This window comes from Mastigoproctus giganteus, chromosome 12 (assembly GCF_048544385.1).
Source record: "Mastigoproctus giganteus isolate SK-2022 chromosome 12, ASM4854438v1, whole genome shotgun sequence".
Taxonomy (NCBI): domain Eukaryota; kingdom Metazoa; phylum Arthropoda; class Arachnida; order Uropygi; family Thelyphonidae; genus Mastigoproctus; species Mastigoproctus giganteus.
The window spans coordinates 112,744,037-112,758,495 of NC_143586.1; the positions used below are offsets into that span (position 1 = coordinate 112,744,037).

Below are 14,459 nucleotides of genomic sequence, written 5' to 3' on the forward strand. Positions count from 1 at the left end.
TCATCTGACATCCATTTAGGCTTAAACCTTGAACAGTATTTCTTAGTTGATATAAAAGCCTAGTAGCTTCCAAGGTTAATTCTTTGAGTGCTTCCCATTTAGAATTTGCTGTTGGTAACATCGTCTGTTGATCCCACTTTTTAGAATTTAAAAACTGTCTCAGACCACCATAGTCACCTTTACGAAAGCAAAAATACTTTCTTTTACCCCTGATGGTAGTTACCTCGTTGAGTAAAAGAGTCATTAGGCCTATAACACACTCCTACTCTGAATTTTTCTTTCCCGGTGCAATGTCACACCAAACTGACTTGACAGTGCACTGCCCATCCATGTCAACTGGGCCCCAGGTGCCAATCATTATAGTGATCAAGCAATTTTCTGAGTGATTCATAGAGTGTTTATTGAAAGCCACAGTTCTTCTTTAGTTTAAAAAGTTTTTTTACATTCTCTTTAATCAATAACTTAGTCTTACAAATTGTAAGCAAGTTTTAAGAAAGGAAATCTACCTTTCTTTTTTTTTTCTTTAAACTAATTTATTAACCTTTATATCACTTGGTTACTCTGGCGGCACTGCTCCTGCCTCCCCATGGCGGGGCCAGTAACCTGGCAGAAGAAATCCACTCTCCCGGGGCTGAAAGGAGCAAAGATGGAAAACAGTTCTTTTCGACCTTGAGAGCCATCCAGCCCAAAGAAAACAGTGATGAAAGACAATAAAAATGACTTTTCTCAATCAAGAGGTTGAAAACAACCCCTCAAAAGGAGATACCATGTTTCCTCATCTAGTATTCACTATCTGAACAGCCTCTGAGCAAATTATCACCTTTCCTTGTGCAGAAATGCATTGAGACTACTGCAGGCTCACCGAAATCAGTAAGGCTACTTCAATCCAGTGACCTTCTGGTTGAAATTACCTAACCTCAACATTCTACAAAGCTATTAAAGCTCACAACTTTTAGAGGACACCCAATAAAAGTTACTCCCCATGCCACACTAAACTCCTCTAAGGAAGTAATAACAGAATAGGATTTATTAACAGTATCAGAGGAGGAAATTGTCAAAGAGCTACAGGAACAAAAATTCATCCAAGTAAGGAGAATTATGACTCGAAAAGATTGTAATTTTGTTCCAACAAGGAGCATAATTCTCACTTTTAACACTTCTAGCTTACCATCATCTATGAAAGCAGGCTATTTGCATTGCCATGTCGAACCATAGATCAGGTGCTACAAATGGAAAAAATTCTGACACTCCCAGGCTGCGTGTCGTAGTGAGGCAATATGTCCTAATTGTCGGTCAAAAGAGCATAACCAATCTGATTGTACCATTACCACTCCGCATTACCCAAATTGTAAGGGTAACCATCCAGCTTTCTTAAAAACATGTGAACTATGGAAGCAAGGGAAAATAATTCAAAAATATAAAGTAGAAAACAAAGTGACATACTCAGAGGCGAGAAGACAAATAATGAAAACAGAAACAAAGCGTATGTATGCCAAACATACGTACGTATGTTTGTATGCCACTCAACATTTCCAGTCAACGGGGATTCAAACTAATATATTATTATTATTAGCCATATGGTACAAGGAAGCCTGAGGCTTATGCTGCACAAGCCAAAAAAAAAAAAAAAAAATTCCCGAGCTACCCAGAGAGAGAGAGAGAGACAGAGAAGTAGAAAGGAATCACCAAGAAAGAGAAGAATGATGACATCCAGTGCAGGACCCTGGGTTTGCCAAGCCCATACTCACCAGATGTGAGCCCTGGAGTTATCAGTTCCTCCAAATGTATCCATTGATAATTGGGCACATTCATTGCTCACTACCTCAAAATAGTCTCCTCAACAAACAACTGAACAAGCCAGTAACACCCCAATTACCATACCAACCTATGTTTCCTCAACAAAACCAAAAGTGTCAGAAACCATGAAATCACAATCATCACTCTCCACCGAAATGGACATTGATAAACACCATGACTCAAATGATGGAATCCTAGAATTACATGCAACCGATGAGATGGATGTGACCCGCCCTTTCTTTCCTAAGAAAGACAAAATAAAAATAGCTCGATACAAGCAAACTACAACCAAAAAGCAGTCAGAACCAAAAACATGCCATAAAACCACATAATGGAAAGAAACCTTCAATGGAATTGTAGAGCTTTCGGAGTACAAAAGATGATTTGCAGGATTTTTTCGATCGGTACGAACCAGCTGCCATAGCCTTACAAGGAAACTCTCTTAAATTCTTTAGTGTGACCTACCATTAAGAACTCTGCTATCTTTAGACGTGATAGGATTATAGACACACCAGCTCATACTCCTTCAGACTCCTTTTGAGGTTGTGGCAGTGCACATTGTAATTGGTATCACTCTCACGATAGCTTCTATATATCTCCCTCCTAATTTCTCTTTGTCTTCAGATGACTTAGAAAACTTAATAAATCAGCTGCCATCTCCCTTCTGCTTATTCGGAGACTTCAATGCTCATCATCTGCTATGGGAATCTCCAAAAATTGACAAAAGGGGCAAACTAATAGAAGCATTGCTTGATACTCATTATTTTACCCTATTAAACACTGGTGAGCCCACCTATATCCATTTTTCTGCAGGATACATGACTGCAATAGACCTTATAATTTGTTCTCCATCCATATATGCCAATATGGAGTGGTTACTTCTTGATAACCCACTAAATGGTGATCATCCACCGATCCTTTGCAAGGTACAAACACAAGTAAACTTTGCATTCTCCAACTGGAAATTCCATAGGGCAAGCTAGCATGAATACTTTTCTCTAATTCAGTTTGATGATGATATAATCCAGTCCCAGCCCATAGATAATGTCACCAATCATATAACCAACCAGATATTACATGCTGCTACTTCTGCAATACCTAAATCTCTACCTGGGAAGAGCAAATGCATCAGTTATTGGTGGAATCAGAAATGCACACATGCTAAACAAGAAAAAAAAATATAGAGCTTGGAATTTGTTTTGAAAATTTCCTACATCTGGTAATCTTAATAACTTTAAAAGGCTCAAGGTGAAGTTCCGCCAAATAAGAAGAAAAGATAAGAAAGATCCCTGGATAAGTTTTAGTTCCACTATTAAAAAGGATACGGACAACAGACTCATCTGGAAGAAAATCCAAGCACTTAATGGTAATTACGTGCAGTCCCCAGCCTCAATCCTAAACTCTAAAGGATAGGAGTTGTCTGCACCAACAGAAATAGCTAATGCATTAGGCAAATTGGCTAAGGTAAAGAAAGCCTACACGAGAAGCTTGCAAAAGTTGAAATTTACCGGTAAAAGTACTTTGCCGTAATGACATTTGTATTGTTGCTCACTCGGTAAACAGACGGTGGGTGTTATCGGTCTGGAGTAGAAGTTGAGTCCCACAAGAGCTTGAAACCCTCCCAAAGTGGAGGGGGGTAACCTGACCTTTTTTATTTAAAATCACTAATTGAATCACAAGCAGTCATATTGGAAGTTTTGGCGTCGTAAAAAATGTTCGTCACATAGTTTCACTTGTAAACTTTTTCGAAGTTTGCCATGCTTCTCGTGTGGGCTTCCTTTACCTTTGCCTCTTTTTTCTTAATAAACAATTTATCCACTAGTCCACCAGTGATTCTAAAGGAAAAAAAAAGTCAGGTTACCCCTCAATCGGGAGGGTTTAAATCTCCCATGGGATTCAATTTCTACTCCTGACCAATAACACCTACTATGTTTACTGAGCGAGCAACAATACAAATGCCATTATGGCAAAGTACTTTTAGCCGTAAGTTTCATCGAACTTTTGCATGCTTCTTGTGTGGGCTTTCTTTACCTTTGCTGACAAATCATTTGCCAGTATATCAGCAGTGTCCACATACAGCCAAACCTTTCAAAAAATTAAGGCATCTGCAGAAAAACAAAAAATAAACTTCTTTACTAAGGTATCACTTCTGTACAATCAGCTTTCAATTTAATGGAACTTTTAAAGTCTCTTAATAAAACATCCAGTACTGCTGCTGGTCCAGATGGAGTCTGCTATATAATGTTAAAAAAGCTAAATAACAATGCACTAAGCTCCCTGTTGAAATTCTACAATAGAATATTTTTAGAAAAGAGTTACCTGCACTTCTGGTATCACTCAGTTGTTCTAGCAGGCAATTTCACTGACTTGCTGTTTAGGCAAAGTCTTAGAAAAAATGGTACACAATCTGCTAACGTGGTTTCCAGAAACCACGTTAGCCGATTGTGTACCATCGCTCAATTCTAGATGTGATGATCAAAGCTGAGGCAAACATCTGCAATGCTTTCATAAGGAGACAGCATCTGATCATGGTTAATCTAGATATTGAGAAAGCCTTTGGCACCACATGGTGATATGGTGTCCTCCAGGACTTTCATTCTTTTGAATTGAAGGGGCAGTTTTTTTTATCCCCAGGGGCCCACATCTGGTGAGTATGGGCTTGGCACACCTAGGGTCCTGAGCTGGATATCATCACTCTTCCCTTTCTTGGTGATTCCTTTCTACTCTCTCTCTCTCTCTCTCTCTCTCTCTCTCTCGCTCTCTCTCTCTCTCTCTCTCAGGGTAATAAGGAATTTTTTTTTTTTTTTTTTTTTTTTGGCCATTGCAGCATAATCCTCAGGTTTCCTTGCACCATATGGCTAATGCTAATAATAATAATAATAGTTGCCCCAATTTATATAAAACTTTCTACACCACACAATATTTCAGGTCAGATGTATGAACAGTTTATCCAAACCATTTGAACGAGAAGGTGTACTGCAGGGTTCCATCCTAAGCACAGCATTATTCACAATAAGAATTACTAATATGACACGAAACATACCAAAAACAGTTGAATCATACATGTTTGTCGATGACCTGATTGTCTCTTGTCAGTCACAAACTATGAATGCCATTGAAAGGCTACTTCAAATATCCATAACCAGAATGGAATCATGGGCACAACGGAACGGCTATTCCTTAGCAGAAAATAAATCAACTGCAATGCATTTCTGTAAAATACGCAAACTACATTTGGATCCTGAAATATATTTAAAAAATAACCTGATTCCTCTTACTAATAACTTTCGTTTATTGGGTTTGTATCTAGACAATAAACTTAACTTTTCCAATCATATAGCCTACTATATAATGGCCTATCTAAAGAAATTGAACATCTTAAGAGCTGTCTCCGCTAACTCCTGGGATGCTGAGAGAAACTCACTATCACATCTCTAGAACATTAATTCAGTCCTGCTTCGATTATGGATCACCTGTGCATGACTCCGCAAGGAACAGTTCCTTGTTGCGGCTAAATACAATTCAGCATAGTGCCCTAAGGATAGCCGTGGGAGCCTTCAGAACATCTCCAGTCCACAGCCTGTATATTGAGGCAAATGAACCCCATTGCACCTCAGGTGAAAAACCTTACTTTGTAACTATGCTGCAAAAATTAAAAGTATTCCATCTCATCACAGCTGGGAATACCTGTGTTTGATCCTCAAAATGTAATGTTATACCATAATAAACCTAATGAAAACTGCCGTGTGGGTCTTCGATTGCAAGAGATCATGAGCAATTGGAATATTAACTTTCAGCATATCCTTGATGACTATGCTTCTCCTGAACTTACCTGGATTCAATTTTCACCTTGTTGTGATACTTTCTTTCTGAGATGGGGAAAACTCTACCTGCCAAACAAGCTACATGAAGCCCACATCTAGAAAACTCAGAAAAACTACTTATCTACACTGATGGCTCCAAAACAGATGAAGTTGTAGGTGTTGCAGCAATTTCTTCTACCTTCTCAATATCTGTATCTCTTCCTACCAAATGCAGTATCTATACCACAGAATTATATGAAATAAAACTGGCCCCAAATAATATAAGTAAGCAGCATTTCAAGCAAGCTTTGATATAGCTTGATATTCCCCGTCTCCCTGACTCTATTGTCAGGGAGACGGGGAATATATTGTGTAAAAAGTATAGATGGAACAGGACAAGGGTATGTCTGCCAGGGGCAAAAGTTGATGATGTTGTAAAGCATATATCATCTTTTAAGGGCACAAAAGTTGATGATGTTGTAAAGCATATATCATCTTTTAAGGGCACAAAAGGTGATATTGTTATACATGTTGGCACCAATGACATTAAGAGTAGGAGATCTGCAGATTTAATTAACAAGTACTGGTCAATGTTGCAAAAAAAGTCATGAGTTAGGGTTAATTTTGAACGTGTCTGCAATTCTGCCCAAACACGATAGGAGTGAGTACATAATGAGAGCCTTGTCAATCAATTTGGCCCTGGAAGGAATGTGCAAGGCTCAAGGGATTGAATTTTTTTTTCAGCGTGGTCTGTGCTTCTACAAGGATGGGATACACTTAAATAGAAAGGGTGCAAGAATATTTGCTGATGCTATCGAGGCAGTGTTAGATGGGTCGGAAAACTGCTAGCTTTGGAGGATTCATAGACTAAAAGGTTAAAAGTAGCCATAGGCAGACATGAAGGTGATTCTTACACAACTTCTATTAGAATAAGTAGCAACCTGGAGGGAGGGGTGCTGGGGGTTTCAGGGACTGATGGCAGTCATGGTGAAACAGGTGGGTATATGGGATGTGTCAGGGTAACTAGGAATAGGAATCGGTGAATGTATGCTCACATGTATACCAGTGCTAGAAGTATAGTAAATAAATTTGATGAATTTGAAGTGTTGGTCAAGACATCAAAGGCGGATATTGTAGGAATATCAGAGACGTGGTGTCACACTAATATTAGGAATGCAGAATTGGAATTTGGGAAGTACAATGTGTACAGAAAAGATAGACAAGATAGGAAGGGAGGAGGTGTCATGCTGTTAATTAAGAAAAACATAAAATCAGAAGAAGTGCATCCAGTTGATATAGATGAACAGTGCACTGTTGAGTCAGTTTGGTGTTGACATAAGCACTGCAAAAGCAAAAATAAGAGGAGGAGTATGTTATAGGCCTAATGACTCGAATGAGTACAATGAACAATTGTACAGAAAAAGAGAGTGGGCTAGTAAATCATAATGTCTTATAATAGGGGATTTTAACTTCCCAGATATTGACTAGAACTTGTGGGTTGGTCACTCACACACTAGTGAGACTTTTGTGGATTTATTGGATGATTGTTTTCTGCAGCAGCATGTTCGAGAGACAACCAGAGAGGGTAATTCTCTTGAACTGGTTATGAGCAGTGATCATTCGTGTATTAAGAATTTGAAGATAAAGGAACCACTAGGTGGCAGTGATCACATTGTACTGATGTGGGATTTACTTAAAGATATAATAACCATCAGGGGTAAAGGAAAGGATTTTTGCTTCCATAAAGGTGAGTATAGTGGTCTCGGACAGTTTCTAAATTCTGTACAGTGGGATCAACTGACGATTTTACCAACAGTAAATTCTAAGTGGAAAGCATTCAAGGAATTAATCGTGGAAGCTACTAAAAGTTTCATACCTATTAAGAAATATTGTTCAAGGTTTAGGCCTAAATGGTTATCAAATCAACTAATGAGACTCGTGACAGAGAATAAAAATGCATGGGATGCATATAAATTATCAAGCGACTCAAAAGCCTATGGCAGATATAAGCTAGTCTGTAATCAGGTCACAAAGGAGGTTAAGCAGGGGAAGGCAGATTACGAGAAATCTTTGGCAAAGGATGCTAAGAAAAACAGCAGGGATTTCTTTACTTATATAAACTCTAAAAGGAAGAGGATGAATCTGATTCATCCCCTTCCTTTTAGATATCAGTCACTTGATATCAATGGTTCGACTGTTGATGATCCTGCTCAGATAGCAAACGAACTGAATGAGTATTTTGCATCTACATTCACATATGAGGAGTTATTAAGGTTTGAAAATGGTTATCAAATTTGATAACCTTCTCAAAATGGTTTGAATTTTGTGATTTTGTAATAACTGAGATCAAAGTGGAGGAGAAATTGTTGAAGTTAAACATAAGAAAGGCACCTGGGGTGGATGGGATCTATCCAGTTATATTAAAGGAGGCGGCAAAGCAGCTAAACAAACCCTTAGCCATAATTATGAGAGCATTCAGGGGAGGTCCCCACGGACTGGAAATGTGCAAATGTATCCCCAATTCACAAAGGGGGATTGAAGGGTGACACGAGTAATTACAGACCAGTTAGTTTAACTTCTGTTCCGGATAAAATAATGGAGTCACTGGTATAAAGATGCATTGCAGGCTCATCTAGACAAGACTGCAGCAATAATTGCGACACAGCATGGCTTTGTTAAGGGAAAGTCTTGTCTGACAAATTTTACAGTATATTATGGTGTGGTTACAAAGGAACTGGCTGCAAAAAAATAATTTTGATATCATATATTTGGATTTCAGGAAATCTTTTGACACTGTTGCGCATGGAAGACTATTGTACAAATTGGAGCAGAATTGTATTAAGGGTAAGTTGCTAAAATGGATAAAAGGATGGTTGAGTGGGAGAAGACAGAGGGTGGTAATCAATGGGTGCTGCTCTTCGTGGACTAATGTTATTGGTGGAGTCCCACAGGGTTTGGTGTTGGGTCCACTGTTACTTTGTATATTTATCAATGATATTATTATTATTATTATTATTAGCCATAGAGTGCAAGGAATCCTAAGGCTTATGCTGCACCAGCCAAAAAAAAAAAATTTTTTTGAATTACCCCAAGAGAGAGAAATAGAAATAGAAGGGAATCACCAAGAAAAAGAAGAATGATGATATCCAGATCAGGACCCTGATGAAGGCTTAGTGTCGAAGTTTGCAGATGATAAAAGGTTGGCAGGGTTGTTAATGACAGTAATGGCATTGTGCTACTGCAACAGGATCTAGATAATTTGGGCAGATGGGCTAAGAAGTGGCAACCGAAGTTTAACCTGGACAAATGCAAAGTACTGCATATGGTTCGAAGTAATCCCAGAGAAATGTACCAACTGTGTGGTACTACACTTAAGGTGGTAGAAAATGAAAAGGACCTGGGAGTAATTGTGCAGTCAGATATGAAGTTTTCTGAGCAATGCAGACAGGCTGCCAGGGCAGGTCATGGGGTTTTGTCAATGATATATAGGAATTTTGCCAGCAGTGAGAAGATGTTTGTCCCTCTGTATAAGGTAATGGTCAGGCCACGCCTTGAGTACTGCGTACAGGTCTGGAGGCCTCATTTTAGGAAGGATGTAGATTTGCTTGAGCATGTACAGAGAAGGGCAACAAGATTGGTGAGGAGAATGAAGGGACCCTCTTACCAAGAGAGGCTTAAGTTCTGCAAATTGCAGTGGCTGGAGACTAGGCACCCGCACAGTGATCTGATTGAGGTGTATAAGGCCGTGAATGGGTTAAGCCTGCTGAATTCTGATGGAATTCTTCCTCTTGTTCAGATTACGAACCTAAGGGAGCATGAATTCAAATTAAGAAAAGACAGATGTAGAATAGATGTGCAGAAATTTGCCTTTAGCCAGCGGGTGGTTAATTGCTGGAACAAACTTCCAGGACAGGCATTTGGAGGGAATAGTGTGATTTTTTTTTTTTTTTTTTTTTTGGCTGATGCTGCATAAGCTCATACACTTGCTTTCTTGCATAACATACCACTGCTATAACTATACACTGACTCCTTAGGTGCAGTCACTGCCATTCAGTTTGTTACTTCTTCCCATCATCCCATTCTGAAACAGATCTGATACAGATTATATCAATATCAAACATCAAACCAGATGGTCACCTTCTGCTGGATCTCTAGTCATGTCAGCATCCCAGGTAATGAATGTGCAGATCATGCTGCTAAATATCCTGGCAGTGGATTATTCTGCCATCTGAAAGTCTCATACACTGATTATAAATCCACTGTTAAAACAGCATGTAGGACTCAATAGTCAGAACTGTGGCAAACACAAGTGAATAATAAACTATTCCAGATTAAAAAAGAACCTGAGCTGTGGACTTCTAGTTTCAGGATAAGCAGGTGAGAAGAAATCATTTTGGCAAGACTTCGAATTGGTCATTCTTATAAAACACGTCTGTTCTTGCTTATGGGACAGAATCCTGCTCAATGTGTCATCTGTCAGACCCAGCTAATAATTAAACATATTCTAACAGAATGCCCTCAGTACTCAAGTATCCGAAAATCCAGTTTCTATTTTCTATCTAATTTGCAGGAACCTTTAACTTTATTACACATACTTGGCGAAAATGCAAATTTTGAAGAACTATTTCAATACTTGAAATGCACAAAGTTATATAACCATCTCTGAAAGACATAATATAAAGTTTTCAGTCATAAGAAATTCATGAACAGGCACACTATGGCCCAGGAGGCCCTTGTGCCAAAAATCATAAATTACAACAAGCACCATGTCAACTAGCTGCACTTCCCTAGATTTTGTGTTTCTTAACTAAGCATAGCCCCTCCTACCTTCCTATCCTGTCTATCCTTCCTGTACACATTGTACTCCCCAAATTCCAATTCTGTATTCCTTATATCTGTGTGACACCATGTCGCTGATATTCTGCCTTTGAGATTTTGACCAACACCTCAAATTCATCAAATTTTTTTACCAAACTCCTAGCATTGGTGTTCACGCAAGTATACATGCACCTGTTCCTGTTCTTAGCTAACCTAACACAGCCCATGTACTTACTTGTTCCGTGATGGCACCCAGCAGTCTCTGAAATCCCCCGCACCTTGTTTTCCAGGCTGCTGCTCATTCCAGTAGAAGCACAAGAATCACTTTCACTTCTGATATATATCGTCTATATATCACATTATCAAGATTTTTGGCAGGGTGTGAATCAAACCTAGTCTTTGACTTACCAAAAAAAATTATAAGTTAAATTTGGGGATCTTGCAAATTAATTGAATTCCCACATCCATTGGTATAACATTTGAGCAGTGTGACAAAAGTTTATATTTTGGTGTGTCAAGTCCATATTAAAAAAAAAAAAAAAAGAAGAAGAAGAAAAATGTTCTTGTTTATACTCCGGCACCACCAGGTGGCTGTGCCAGAGCATACATATGAATATACATATATACATACAGGGGATCCTCGTTATCTGAGGATAATTGGTTCCAGAATATTCCACTTAAAACAGGGACCAATTTTCGGAATGTTTATTATTTAAATAAAACTAAATGCAACTAGGCATAATATTTTAAGAGTTTAAGATTCTATATCTATATAATATCGGTGTAGATACACCATGGACAACTCTTAAAGAAAAACTGTGATAGTTGTGTGAAAAGCATAATTTCATCTGTATCTCATTGTGCTCATCCTTCACAACGAGTTGCCCATGTATTGCACTACCTTGAATTAGTAACGCTTCACTATTGTGCCACCACACAGAAGGCACCATTTCAAAGATAATTGGCTTTTCATCGGTGGGTGGACAGGTACCCTGGTATTGTAAGTGCAGCGTTTCTTATTCGAGGTAGTGCAATACATGAGCAGCTCGTTGTGAAGGATGAGTAGATATGGTGTATCTACACCAATATGATATAGTAATGATATGGTGTATCTACACCGATATGATATAGTAATGATTAATATGTACTTGTACATAGTAAAAAATGGATGAAGGATGAAAAATGGGAAAATGATTTTATTAGATATTTTTTATTATAAAAGAAGATCATTCTCACAAAAAAAATATTCAAGTGCTTGGTCAATTTTATCAAGGGAAAAAACTTTAATTCTTTAATTTTCAAATCCTCGTAACTGCGGGGACTTGGATAATGAATACTCTGATACCGGGGTCCCCTGTATATATGACTTTACAATAAATCATCAATACAAATGTTAATGGTATTTAGTAGTCACGAGCTATTTAGTAGTCAAGGTAGTCCACTTCAAGATCGTGCGCTACTGAACTCACGCTCCTCACCACTCGGTATGTCATGCCTAACATTTACAATTCTGTGAAGATTTTTCAAATTTTACTTTTCATTAAAGAATGGGTGATGTTACCCAAATTTATTCCATGTAAATATATTTAGAAATCTATAGTTGAATTTATTGTGAAAATTTTACATTCTCCTTACTTTTCCTTTTCCAAAATAATTGCTTTACTGCTAAGAGTATGTTTTGATGTTTGTTTTTAATTAATTCATTAGGAAAAGTGCAAAGGTAAGATGTGTTTTATTAAGTTATATGTAATAGGCAATTTCTTTTTTTACTAATAGGGCACAGAAAGTTCTAGGCTTATAGAAATCCAAAAACTGATTCAAGAGACAGTGCAGAAGAACAAGGAATTTTACAACATCAGACTTCCTGTATTTGTATGTATTTGAAGTTTTGTGTTTAAATGTGTTGTGGGCAGTAGGTCAATAAAATCTGCTGCTGCTGCTGTCCTGAAAAATACTTCCATCTCAATGTGTAATGTATTTTGTAATTCATTCAAAAGTCAGATAAGTGTAACTGCTTGGATAAGCACAAACTGCCATTATTAGTCATGCTTTCATGGGCTTCACAGTTTAATTTATTTTGAATTACAGCAAAAAATTATAGCAGCAATAAGAACAGAAAATTTTGGCCACTCGGTGGCTGAGGTGTCTTGGCTTAGCAGCATTGCCAAAATAAAGAAAAACAACCATAAACAGCCAACAACCTTAAAGAAAAAAAGCTAAAAAAAGGTTCTTGGAAAGGTTCTATTATAACAAAGAATACAGATAATGGAATAATTTTGAACAAATCAGAAAATTAAAAAAGTAGTTCCCACCAGAAACTCCTCCACTTTGTGGGAACTTGTGGGAATGTTGAAACTTTTTCTACTGGAAGATAATTATGACTGTTCTTATCCCAAGAACGATGTTTATATTTCTCCAGTGTCACTGAACAGAGGTAATTATTTAATTTAAATGCATGAAACCATAGTGTTAACTTGTGCAAACCATTCATATGGCCATTACAATTTCTCACTGCTACCATCAATTAACCCCCACTGTAACTTACTTTTGCTAGTTGGTGTGGCTCACACTGAGATATGCCTTATTTACTGTTCACTGTTTGTGACATTAAATAGGCAAGTAGGTTCGTTCTTCAATCATGAAAACAACTAAAAAGAAAAATCTGCCATACAGAGAAGACAATGTGACAGCTAGTTTAGATGAGATTACTTCTGTATTTTCTATTCGAGTTCCTGTATGCCTTTGCTGTAGAAAATATCATGTCCAAGCAAGATGTTAGCAGATTCCAAGACTTTGTGGTCTATGCACTCCATCATAAAGTGAGAGGGAAAAACAGCCGATGCTGTACCTGTTGCAATTAACTGTTCTACCTCTTAGCAGGTAGCAGACAATTCTGAAAATACCTGTATGAGACTGTTTGGAACTTTTCCAACCTGACCACACTATTTTTGATCAACCACTACTATCACTTGCTATGTCAAGTTGAGACAAGATAGTGAGTGACAAAGGAAACCAAGCAGCACTCCTTCCTTCTCAAAGCTACTGCTTTTCATTATTCTCAGCTCTCCCACCCAATAAAAAACATTGAAAAATTCACAGTATCTCCTGGGAAACACTTACAAAACCTTCTTGTCAACCCAGTGATGTGGTGGTCTTTTTTGACACAAATATCCCATTGGAGGAGGCAAAATCTATCTTAGGAGTTCCCATAACACAGAATTACTCCATTTGTTAGAAACAACAGACATAGTAGACATTATAGACCTGACAGCAGCAGTGCAAAGCTATTCTAAATTTCTAGACTAAATGTATCAGGCTACTTGGTACTTATTGTTTCTGCAGTTTTCATAAATATATATATATATATATATATATATATATATACATACAGTAAACCCCCGCTATTTGCGGTATCTGTATTCGCGATCGCTGATATAAAATGAAACCTAAAAAAATGTGAATTATAAAGCGCCGTGAATATTTTCCGCCATAAAAAAACATGGGCATGGCTAAAATTATCTTTCCCGGTCAAAACAGCGCTCAGTGGGTGGGGGGAGAGGGGTGACAAAATCGCGAGCGTGGATGTTTCTCGCTAATCCTTGTTCAGTATGTTTTATGCACTTGTCATGGAAGGTTTCGTCATTTGCTTTTAATTTATATGCTTATAAATTGAATAAATTTATCAATTTATAAATTGATATGCTTACAAAAATAATAAATCTACCGTTTTGCAGTGTAAAACAGACTTTTTCAAGTGTGTTAACGGAAGAAAGTGACTTTATTGTGGATAAGTTCTTTCTAACCCCTACAAAAATATGGCTTATGAATAAGAAGAGAAATGTGAAAATATCAAAGAAGATGATTAGCGAATAAAATTGAGTTATTAGATAAAATTTCTAATGGTGAAAGTGTCTCCTCAGTGGCAAAACATTATAAAATCAATGAGTCAACGGTACGATCAATCAAAAAATCGGAAGAAAAAATCCGCTGTAGTGTCCGTGAAAACACGCTAATTGCTTCAAAAATTTGCTTTGTAACTCG

The 14,459-nt window shown here is 37.7% G+C and overlaps 1 protein-coding gene across 5 annotated transcripts in view; it reads left to right on the forward strand.

The window, feature by feature from the left end:
• The window catches only part of LOC150077345 (C2 domain-containing protein 5), a 992,151-nt gene that overhangs the window by 664,403 nt on the left and 313,289 nt on the right, over positions 1 to 14,459 (forward strand). For all 5 annotated transcript variants that reach the window (XM_090386765.1, XM_090386767.1, XM_090386764.1 and 2 more), the window contains one exon: positions 12,195 to 12,290. In XM_090386765.1, the coding sequence (XP_090242891.1) occupies positions 12,195 to 12,290 (96 nt within the window). The remainder of the gene's footprint in view (positions 1 to 12,194; positions 12,291 to 14,459) is intronic.